The sequence below is a fragment of the Malurus melanocephalus genome, unplaced genomic scaffold (assembly GCF_030028575.1).
Source record: "Malurus melanocephalus ecotype Western Australia unplaced genomic scaffold, MMel_1.1 scaffold_15, whole genome shotgun sequence".
Taxonomy (NCBI): domain Eukaryota; kingdom Metazoa; phylum Chordata; class Aves; order Passeriformes; family Maluridae; genus Malurus; species Malurus melanocephalus.
Window position 1 is genome coordinate 4,189,452 of NW_026623247.1, and position 12,630 is coordinate 4,202,081.

General features: G+C 35.3%; 1 protein-coding gene across 1 annotated transcript in view; it reads right to left on the reverse strand.

The window, feature by feature from the left end:
- The window catches only part of ADAMTS19 (ADAM metallopeptidase with thrombospondin type 1 motif 19), a 118,687-nt gene that overhangs the window by 63,055 nt on the left and 43,002 nt on the right, over positions 1 to 12,630 (reverse strand). The window contains exon 7 of the mRNA XM_057385142.1: positions 9,864 to 9,907. Coding sequence (XP_057241125.1) covers positions 9,864 to 9,907 — 44 coding nt within the window. The remainder of the gene's footprint in view (positions 1 to 9,863; positions 9,908 to 12,630) is intronic.

Below are 12,630 nucleotides of genomic sequence, written 5' to 3' on the forward strand. Positions count from 1 at the left end.
TTAAGTTTACTCTTACACCTTGAAAGAAACTGATGCACCTTAATCCTTAGAGCAGAGAAAAAGTCTAAAAATGAAGGGGGCCTATGTGCTCCATAGATGCAAAAACAGATTTTGAATGTGTGTTTAAATATAGCTTTAGGTTCTTAGTTCTTGCATCTTCTGAAAAATCCATAGGCATCTAAGATGCTATTACAGGCATGTGATGGCAGAAGTGCTGGAAGATACCCATTTTCTTCTAAAATGCACCCCACATGGAAAACATTTCTTCCAAGATCAATACAAAGAGGAGACAATAAGCAAATTTTCCCCCCATGTCGATTCCTGGCCATTGCTGAGAAGGGACGTAGGGTTGCCCTGAACTAAAGGCTGGCTTGCATCAGYCATGTCACCTTTAATAATCAGCAAAGTACTTGTTCTCTGATTTCAGGTATTCCCTCTTAACCTGCATCTCTTTGGGTCCATAACATGTGATGGCAAATAGCTCCAGAATGCTGCCTACAACAGTACATACTTCTCTTTCTATGAAGATTGCAGAGGGGTATTCTAACTCAAATACAAAGGTCTTTTCAAATATTCAAAGTCCTTTATGCCTTCCTAAACCTCTGTCAGCAATACCAATGACCACTTGAGAAGATCTAGGGAATTTACCAACTCCTTGGGCAGAAGCCATTCAAATCTATTCTAATCACTAATCCAGAATATATACTGGCACTACAGCATATAAAATAACTTATTACTGATGTATGATTATTTACAGCTCCAACCCACATAATTTTATGCTTTTCATATTGAAAAAACCTATAAAAGATGAGTACTGAAGTTGTAAAATCCAGAAGACAATGAAAGGTCTTTTTAAGTGCTCACAGCTGCTTGGACCTGATTCAATTTTTCAACAATTTCAATGAAATAAGTGACACAAAACATAATTCATTGTTTAATGCACTGAGACAGTCACTAAATCACTCATGGTTTTATCTCTTGCAAACTGATTAGCAAAAATGGTAAATTTTCTCCTGGTGAAAGAATATTTGCCTAAGCTTAAACAAGCCATGCCCACTTCTATCCTCTGCTTTGCCATCTTTGGCATGAGCATTTCTTGTGTACCATGGCAGTATTGCTCTGAGGCTTCACTGATTTTTCACTTTCSGATGTGGCATGTTAAAGTGAAGGATAACCACAAAAGTTAGAAAGTAAACACTATTCAGAAAACAAACACAAATTACTGTGATAATTAACTAGGAATTTCCTTCTGTTTTCTTTAACACACRGAAAATGTGCATCATACAATATTAAGAGTATCTTTAGTCCTTACTTTGGAATGCYTTTTTCTTAGGGACACAGCAACTTTGTCCATGAAACTTCAGTTTCAGGTCGAAACGTAAATTTTCTAAATGTTATTCAGTGTAAAATTCATACAGATATTAAGTCTCTCTATATTTTAAATTCCTTTAAATGAGGATTTTAAATACCCCAGGTAAGTTGAAACCAAACACAGAAAACAAAATAAAATTAAACGTATACCTAGAGATGAACCATCACAATCTGTAGAAAATGACAAAATCTCATTGCATTTTCACAGAAGGGATATGAAATTATGAAAGTCTACCGATGGTACTGCATATGACTGGACCACTTACTCAAGTCAAGAACCAAATTCAGAGTTTKAGCTTGTAGCTGAAACCACTGGGATTTAAACATATGTTAGGAACCATGAYCACATATCAACTAAATGAGAAAGAGAACAATTAAATCTGAACTGGAATGTACAACGGCATTCAGGTATGGGTCTAACCGAATTGTTATAATTACAATATAAGAAAAAATAGTGCCTAACCACAGAAGTATTTCAAGACAGCTACTATTCTGAAAGAATCGATTTCTTTAGTAATGAGGAATGATTGCACCTTTAATACTATTTTAGCTATACTGTGCTTATTTTTCATTTAGAACTATTACATAAATAAATAACATCAAAGACAACCATAAGTGCCAACACTATCAACAAATGCACAAAATTATCCTGCATATCAAATGAGCAATGTGTTTCAGCCTTAAAATTTCCTGGAACTAGAACATCCAAAAGCTAATGGAAGTTCAATACAGAATGTCATAGATTTTCTCACCTCTAACATTTACATACAGATTTCATTGCAAACTTCTAAAAYTGTGTATAGACATGAAAATTAACCTTCCCATCTCCCTAAACACACTCAAAGGCCCTAGTGCTTCCTAAGAGAGACTGTTCACAGGTACTTAGTAAGAAAGTAGTAAGTGACCTTYGTAGCATAACTTGAAAAACAAAAGAGAAATATACTTTTTTCCATTTAAGCTCTCTAAATGCACTGGCTAACTTTAAAGTAAAATAAAGAAAGCAAAGGAGTTGCCTGCATCAAGTCCTTGATCACTTGTTTAATGAAGAAAAGACCAATTTTTAAAGCATAGTAAGTGTTAGCAATTAAAAGCTCAGTGATTATGAAATTGCCATCCAGAGTYCATTGACAGACATTTATTCTGTTATCCTGCTATTGTTGAGATTAATTATGCTTTAAACACTTTAAATAAAACACTGGAAAATAAAACAATATGATGTGTTGTAACCTATGGGGTTTTTTTCTGTCTGATTTACATCATCACCTGAATACAAGGGTTTGCATAACTTGATGCGAAAACTCTGGTCTCACTGGAGTCTTGCCACTTATTCCAACTCAATAAAACAAGAGGTAAGATAAGATAGGACTGCATCTTAAGACTTTTGCYGGAAACATGAAGCTTAGTAGTTTTTAGAACTTAATATATTATAAGAAGAATAAAGTTGAAGGTTGCAATAGCAATGTCTGGATTCAGTGACTGAGCACATATATTGTAGTCCCATGTTCTGCTCTCCTGAGTAACTGAGAAACTTTTCCACAAAAGCAATTAAAAGATGGTCCTGCTCTTTCTGTGTGAGGTGTTCCTCTCTATGCAAGTCAGTGAATTATTATTATCATGATCCTGCTGTAAAAGACAATGTTGTATGAATGCAAAATTGTATGCATTGTAAAGGTTATATGAATGACTTAGATTAGGTTAGACACAGGAGATCTCCACAGGCAATCTTCTGCAGATTAAATGGTGAGCTCAGTTCTCTGAATGTCAACCATCTTACTGAAAAAAAAATTACCTTTCCTTAGAGCATCTTTTGTTCAGTGTGGCAAACCAATTTACAGCACAAAACTCAACATTTAAAATAATTTTGCTGKTTTTGCAAACTTTGTCTAGCATTAAACTTGGAGATATGCCAGAGATCATTTAMGATCTAGGAAATCTAAGACTGTAGTGACGCCTTCACTGGGAGAAACTTGCTGTAGTTTTTCTCATCATCCAATCTCCTCCCATTCTGAATTTCCCATGACACCAAGACCAGTAACACTCACAACAAAACCAAGCAAATTAATTACACTAGTGTTAAACATCTGAAAAAATTGCTGGTGTACATCTCCATGTATCGGTAACTTCAGTCGACATAATTTTTAATGGTATATACTCAGATAGTATTCAGTTACTAAAACGCAACACTTTTCACCAATACCCAATGTAATGCTGAAATGTAAAAAAAAAAAAAAAAAANCAAACCTAGATGAATGAAAGTAACTTACAAAACTCATCTTTATAACCTTAACTGCTTTCATCATCTAAGGATACTTCCTACACTTCCACCTGCAGGACTGGGTGTACCCTGCTTTGTACAGAGCAGGTCTATACACAGGATATATATTCCATCCTACCTGGAAGTAGTYCTGGCCAACCCCCTAGTTTCACCTTTACCGGTCTTGTGAAGACATCTGTTTCCAAAAATGCATGTCAACTTCAGGACATACCATAAGTGCCAGGCTCTAGGATTTTTGGATTTCTGTTTTCCTTGACAGATCATAAACCTCCCTTTACCTGCAAGTGACAACTCCTGAATAACCTGCAATGTTTTTTGGAACCACTCCAAGTGCATTTCTTCAATAACTGTGACTCAACAAAAGAGAAGAAACAAGCAAAAAAGCAAAAACCAAAAAAGACTAACCCTGCCAGCATGGCTTATGTGTCAAAGGCTCCTGTTCTGCAGCTCACAGGTTCTTGAACTAGGTTTGAATTAGCAGCATCGAGCACGCACAGGAGTCCAGACACAGCAGCATACAGCTCAGCATGAGGAGGTTCACTGTGATTCTCAGCAGCTAGTTAGGCTAAGAGCAGCTGCATGAGGCTAAAACAGAGTGATAGTCTGGATAAGAGRAGGGATGCCAGATGAATGGATTTAGATGAGGAAGCACATGGAAAGAGAGTTCAGTTTACTTCTGCTGCTGCCTGTGTTCCGTGCAACTTTTCTGGCTGCTTGTTCACTGGTAACTGCTCTAAGAATTCAGCTTCAGTATTTCTGGCATTAACCCTCCCTGGACATGGATACTCTGCCCAATTCCCTATTTTTATCACATATCTTAATGCATAGGGCTGGCCTAAACTTTTGTCCCTAGGGGCAAAGTTTGGAGGAGAACTCCAAGTCCTTTGTATTTAAGATCGATAGCTTTCATACTGGGAAAGAGAAGTAAATAACTCTATCTTTGGTATTTTTCWAAGTTGGATGGAAAATGTGTTCTTTCACTTCATTTTGGTTTGTGGTCTTTATTGTGTGGATGTTTTTCTGATTCCTTACTGGTCATCATTTGTATCCATGCTATTGAGTTCCATTCCAAAAGTACAAAGACCTAATGGCTTTTTTCTGCTGTTTTTTTTTTTTTTTTTGGTATCTGCAACAACAGCTGTTACCAAATTTAGAAAATTTTAATATACTGTATGCCCAAAAACAATCTGACAAGTTTTTAGAGGAATTCAATTTAGAGATTGCAATGTTAGTATTTTATTGGAAAATGCTTTTTAACAGTTTAGAGAGAAGAACATATTCTTATAGGTGTTTTAACTGAAAACGCAGGATCTAAATCTAAAAATACAGGACCACAACCAGAAATAGTCACTACCTGAATTTCTGCAGATTACCAGGGCTCCAAACTGATGCCAACACAAGACAAGCATCATTTTACAGTCTTCCCAGGCCTCTAACACTGCTCTCTAAGAAGTCTCTATTACAGTGTTTCTACAGCGCACATTAGCTAGCAGCAGACAACAAATCTAATCCAAAAGAAGTCTGCCTCAGAGGGTCAGAATCTTGACTATTGAAGTGGAAATGGAGACAAGAGGAAGGGAAATTCAAATGGGCATACACTTGCTTCAAAAAATAGTCTTCCTGTGTGTACTTGTTAGCCTACTTGTTGAGAAACTRCAGGTTGATTTCAGTGAGAAAATATCTGTTTATTTCCATCTCCTAAAGGTTTCTGCAATATCCCACTAACAAGTTACCCTACAAATAACTGCTCATCTCAGTTACTTAAATACAATAATACCAGAAGAGTCACACACAAGAACAATACGGCGTGTGGAATATCCAGTTTATATTTTGTGCTGCTTCTATTGCTATGGACTTAATTTCCTGAAAATCAACATTGAATTACTTCTTAAATTTTTTTCAAAATTCCTTGGGATGTCTATACTCATATTTTTACCCACCATCAGCACAAGAAAAAGAAGAGCATTCCAAACCATCAAATTCAAAAGATAGTTCCCTCGGATTAAGCTAACAAAGCTTGCTTGGAGGAAAAATACACTGTGATCCTAAAATCCAGTTGTCTTCTGGGGAAAAAAAAAAGCCTTGGACAATTACATACTTAACACAACTTTTTCATTAGCTAAATTATATTTAATTTGTATAGAAATATCTTCTTTTTTTTTTTTTTCCTCAGAGAAATCTTCTGTTGTAATCACAGCATGTCCCTAATTGTTATACTGAGAAGCAAGGTCTGAAACCTCTCTCTAAGGTATAGAGGAGCTGTGAGAATCACAAGGGAGCAGCAGCATGATATCACTTCGTGGAAGGGATAGAAAGCATGCACATGAGCAGAACAGGAGGGACAAAAAGAATAAAAAATGCTGCAGCCAACCAACCACCCAACCAGCCAAGAAGAAGCTCAAGAACACTTGGATCTGGTCAATTTGCAGCCTAAAACAATTTGCTTTGCGGTTTTCCCCCCAGAAGGAATTTGACAGTAGCTGCAACAATTGACAATGCTGTAATCAGAATAATCTAGCAGAAATCAGTCAACCTCAGCTGATACCACATGGGAGTCCAGKTTAGTATTTTACAGAAGCATGGGATTAGATAAAGAAGGGATTAGACATGGAAAACATTAATTTGAGTTACTCAGGATTTACATTATGAAGTAAGAAAGTAGCCCCTCAACTCCCTGGTTACAGCAGAGATTTCCAAACATTTCTAGCAAGAATGAAATACTTAATATTGAAAGGCAGAAAATAAATACATTCTACCTCCTAAATTTCAATACACATAGGGGAATCAAATAAAATTCCTGAAATCATTCTTCTCTTCCTGTCTACTGTGCAAAGCTATAAAATATGAAGTATTAATGAGTTTTGGAATCACAGAATGGTTGCACAGGACCTTAAAGATCATGTAGTCCAAGCTCTGCTGCCAAGAGCCACAACTTCTGTACTGGGCAACCTGTTCCAGTGTTTCACCACCCTTTGAGTATAAGATTTCCCACCTGTATCTAATCTAAAGTTGTCCTCTTTCAGTTTGAAATCAAATCCCCTTGTTCTGCCACTATTTCACTGCATAAAAAAAATATTCCTTCTTCCYGCCTTTTATAAGCTCCCTTCAGATACTGGAAGGCCACAATGAGGTGTCCCCGAAGCCTTCTCTTCTCCATGATGCTTGGTCACCAAGACAGAATGATTTTGACAGTCACCCCAAACCATGTTTTCTACAATAGAAAAAATATAAACTTGTATTTGTCCACCTTAAATGCTTTTCTGAGGGATATACAGAAGATTATCACCACATATTTTATTCAAAATCATTAATGAAATACATTGCAGTATATTTCTAGGAAGGTTTGACATCTGGTTTTGATTTGAGTAAATATTTTTTTCTGGTTAACAAGAGTTCTTGTTTAATCATACCTTTAAACCATTAAACATTCATATAAATCACTGTTATTTTAAGAGACAATGGAAAAGTAYTAATTAAAGAGTGCATAAGTTCTGTAATTTGTGGAGAATAAGACTGGAAGTACAGGAAAATGTGTTATTTGCCACCTAAATACATGGAAACTCTGTCTATATAACAGAATACTGGCACTTACTCTCTCTGATTTAAGTGGATACTCAYGTCCAGTCTGAAAACTGTGAGTCTTGGCATGTAATGACTAAAAAATAAATACAATATTTCTCTGCTTAATATACATTCCTGGAAAGAACTATTATCCAACATGACAACCCTTTCCAATAATGAGGTCTGTCCCGTACATGCTCCTTTCTCATGACTTTCATTTCTGAAATGTATACAGTGCTACAAAAATCACCTTGACTGCCTMACATATCTCTACAGTTATTAATATTTCAGAGAGGATTGCCCTATTCCTCCCTGTGGTAGAGAAAATTCTGTATTGCACTTTCTTGTGGATTTTTTGAGGAAGGGCAGTAGGTGAGGCAAGGTCTGGACATCAGGGAACCATATAGCACGTTAGCATTTCTCATTTACTGTCTTTGGCAAATTCTGTAATTTACAGCATATCATACATCCCTGGAATGTACTGTCTCTCTCTGCCTATAAACTTGTTGCATGAATATAGGAAGATTGAACTGCCCTTCATTTCCTTTCAACAACGTTTCAATCATGATCTGATTTAAAATCATCCTTCTGGTTTTCCTAAGGGAAAAAAGAAGGAAAATAAAGATACCAAATGAAATCATCTTCCATGTTGTTGTACTTTCAACAATTTGGCATTATAGAACTGCTATCCAAAAAAAATTTGACATAATACATCCATGACAGCAAGATAACCTTGAAATTCTCTGCAAGAGAAATGTGCAAAATTTTTTAACATTCTTCCTTAGATGAGCTCCGGAATGATGATGGTCAAGTGACTCAGAAAATTATCTTTTAACAGTGAGCATGGACCCACCGCACTAGAAACATTCATGGAAGAAATGGAACACTAAATTTATGGAAAGGTGCTATATTAATCCTAGAAAGTCATGACTGAAATTCATAAAATAAATGATGAAACATCAGGAAAAAAATTACTTCACTTTTGCTGCACAATTGTACCTACATTGAAGAACTATACATACAAATTGTGTTTCAATTCCTGAAGAGACAACTGAAGAACAATACAGAAAACGGAAAAGTCCACAACAGCCATTCCAAAAAATGCCAGGTCATTCAGTCAAGATCTCTATTTCATTTTGCTCATCGCAATATTAAGACTGCAAGTTCTCTAACTCCTTAACAATTAATAGACTGCCATATTTTCAAATTAACAAGTAATAGACTGCCATACTTTCAAATTTCATCCCAGCTTCTTCACCACAGAAATGTTAATGACTGATACTAGAGTCAGTTAAATCTTATTCCTTTTCAAATTCTGTGGACAAATTCAGGGACGAATAGTCCTCCTATTACCTCCAAGGATCAGCCAAAGAGAAAATATTGTTAAGGCAAAATCCTTGAAAGCCCTCACTTCAATTCTGAAATCCACACAGCAGCCTATCCTGATTTAGGTATAATGGAAGATTTAAATTTCAGTTTAGATCAATATAAAGTGCTGAAGACTTCTGGTCACATGGCTTTCTCTTTCAACTTGGAAGTAAATACTCCTCTTGGAAGTAAGTATTTTTGCACTAATAAGTGAAAAATAAATGTCTTTAAACACGAAATAATCACACAAAATTTACCTAAGACTAATATACCAATTAGTGAAAGAACACTATAAATTCTTACCAAATTACTGTAGTATTATTTATTCTTATTAATTCTTATTTAGTATATTTTTTTATCCATCCCAGAGACTCACTCACCTACATTTGGGATACAGTAGTAAAAGAAACAAGACTAGCAAGTAGTGAGGTAATACAGCTTATTTAAGAATTCTCACCAAATCTTTGCTACTGAAATGAAACAGGGAAAAMCCTAAGAGGGAGCACAAGTATGACAAYACTACATCACTATCATCTAATCTTACTGAAAAAAATCAGCTTCTGAATACTTTTGTTCATATACAGAACTGTAAAAGACTTCTATAAACAAATTGAAATTCCAGGTTAAGAACATGCCATGACATCCTTTAWTTAAGGTCATGGCATGTTTTCATCCAGAATTACAAATGAACAGAACAACTTCTACTTTGTGATACCTTTTCCATCAGACATTTCCACTGAAAAACTGTCTTCCAAAAATTGTGTGAACTAAATAAATGTTTACAGAAAAACTCAATGCAGCCAGCTCACTTTAACCGAATATGTCAGAAGATGCCTTTCACAGTAGCTCACATCTTTGTATTCTTCTGAAGAAGTTCATAAATATATAGTTCATGAACACTGTATCATACATTAGATTCTTATGGAAAATTGTTTTTTACATCAAAAATATATTCACATCAAAGAAAAATCCATAAAAAATAAACAATTTTTCTTAGCTTTATATTAATAACTAAAAATAGTAAAACCATTTCCTCTTAGTGAGAATAAAAGTACAAAAGTTTTAGTTTGCTCTATGAAAGAGTTAGAAATACTGCACTTAAACACAGTGTTTTGCTAAAAGCATACACCAATCTAACAGTTTTATTACCATTTAAACGCATTTTGCATTTTACCTAATTACTGCTTTCCATCACCAATTTTGCAGTCATCTTTTAGCCTCACATGTCTATTTACATAACACTAATTTTAATAAGTTTATACACAGTCGCTTACGTTTATTTACTTACCAACAGTATCACATGGTTCATCCTTATGTACACAGAAATCCTTCCTAGAATTGGGGGGGAAAAGGAAAAATGTTAAGCAAGTCAAGCTGTTAGACGGCAACAACTGTGTAACCTATTTAGAAACATTTTTTACGGCTCAATGAATAAACACAGAACACCATTATCTCAACAAAGAAGAAGGGGAAGCAAAGGCCAGGATTACACAGAACACTTCAACTCCAGCTTATTCTCAGAACAGATTTAAGAGCAGTCAGGTGACAAAACACGTACCATATATTCTAATTGCACTGTGCCTAATTTCTACGTTCTTTTGGKTTTTGTTGGGGTTTTTTCCCCCCTTTTTCTTGAAAAGTAACAAGTCTAAAGATAGTCATTCTATCATTTGAAAGGAAAATATTTTCAGAGCTTAATATGAGATTAAAATGCAGAGCTTAGATCAGTAACAGTCAGAAAGTTTTTGTGCTAGCAAGTCAATGGTTAAATTCACTAATAGGAATATTGCAAGAAGTATTTCTGCTACTGCATCCGTTTACAGTAGTGGAAGACTTATAAAAATTAACTCATGGGAGAAGTCTACCCTAACTCCAGCATATATTTTAGTGCAGTCATAGGTCTATAAATAAGACTACTTTATTGCATAAAGGAGAATAAATATTCCAACTGCGTGTTAAACATCTGCTTGGGATTCATTTTGATTTCACACGTATTTTAGTTCTKCTCAGAGACATACAACATGTCACTAAAAGAGTGAAGGGAAAACTGCTTTTTACTGGAGTGTTTATAAGTAATGGTAATTTATTATTTTAAGTTTAAAAAGAGCTGCTGAGGTATGCATGAACTGGGGCAGTTGGGAAGGAACCAATGGAGAAAAAAACAACAAAAGAATCTGAGGTACAGCAACCCCACAAATAAAGAAGTTCTGYTTTTCTGCTGTGGGACAGAGTAAGCGTCTCTGTTTTTAGAGAGAGATATGAATCAGAGAAATGGAGTTTTTACATTCTATATCTATGAGGGTACACAGCTATACACATAGATTGATAATGATGAAGATACACACACAGAGAAACACACATTTTCCAGGAACAAAATGCAGGAATTGTTTGGTGTGTGGAATGAAGGAGAGTGATACTTTTCATTTCTACAGACATAAATACTTCAAGGGCTGTTTGCTGGTTTCCCTCAGACTATTTCTACATAGGGATTTAGACCCAAAAGCAATTTCAAGAGGTTGGCAAATTTCTGGCATTTGTYAAGGGCCACACAGATAGATCCATGGAGTTATATAGCTTTTAATTAAACAGTCACTACTGCTAGATAATTAAAGACTAGAGAAGAAAAACAGCAGTGCTATAAATTGATAAAGTTGTGAGTAAACTGATAAAGTAACTCTGGCAATACACTCAAAAGGGCCGTGGAAATTGAGCAAAAGGTGGTGAACAAGAAGCTATAATCAGATACAGAAGAAAGTKATTTTATTTTTTCAAACCTGCAAGAAATTGCATTAATGCACTGGGTTGTAACACAATTCTTTGTTTTGTKCTATGTGACACAAGGGACTTATTGTCTTGTTAAGCAACATGACAGAATGATTAGAAATATGGGGCTTGTGGTGAAGCTAGAGAACATGTGTAAAGACAATCTAAGGACATTGCCTTCCACGCACACCCACCCAACTACCATAAATATTAACTGATGTCATAATAAGTAAAAAAATAATAAAAATAAAGAAATAAAGCACACATTCAAATGTTAAAGAATACCATGTTATGTTTTAGAACTGCCAATATCCAAGAGGTTTCTGCTCATGTAATAGCTTTGTTCTCATATACTTACTGAGCTGTTTTCGCTTTGTTTTTATTTCTTGGCTGAATCTGACTATGATTATGCTGTGCATTCAGGGTTTCATTATGGTACTTGGGGGAAATGGTACTGCTATGATTTGGCAAGAGGGAAATACAGTAAAGCATTCTTAGTTCCCGACTTACACTGAAAGAATGCAATACCTCCTTTAATTTCCAGGAATATCAATACATTACATACAGTTGAGACTAGGCTCCTTAGCAAAGATTTATAGTTCTAGCTAAACCAGTTACTCTCACAAAACCAAAGCACACTACTAARTCCTCCAACAGATTATTTGCCTTTGTCTTTTTCATCCTTTCCCTTAGCAAAACAAGGCAAAGATATTAAAACTACCACTACAGCATATGGAAACTTTTGTGGCACAAGTTAGTAACTGAGTCTGTCAACAAAAGCAAGAAACTGGTTAAAGCCCACCCACTCTAAGCAGTGGCCAGCTCACGATGTCCACTGCTCTAAATGGTTACTTTGCATACACATGGAAGAGAAAACAGGTTCGTATTCAAATGAAGGAAAAGAGGAGCTTTGATGCTATTTATGCCTGAATTTTGCACTTGAATGAATTGGCTAACCCCAGAAAAGGATCCTAAGCAAGGTGAATAGGTAACCACTAATGCATTGTTTCAGAAAATTTATTTAGCTAGTAGATTTTAATTGATTATGAAAGACCTTCAGAGCARACAAAGTCTATCCAATTTCTAAATAGAAAGTATTTCAGTACATATATTTGTTAAAATAAGTCCTGATTTGTAGATAGGATGTACAACAGAAGAGATAAAGAACAGCAAAGGAAGACTAAAGAAAAACCCAGATATTCTTTGTCAATAATTTGCAGCAATTTGTCATTTKAGATAAATTTAACAGCTGGTTTTGGTAGGCCAAAATAGTCAAAAGATCTATTTTTTGT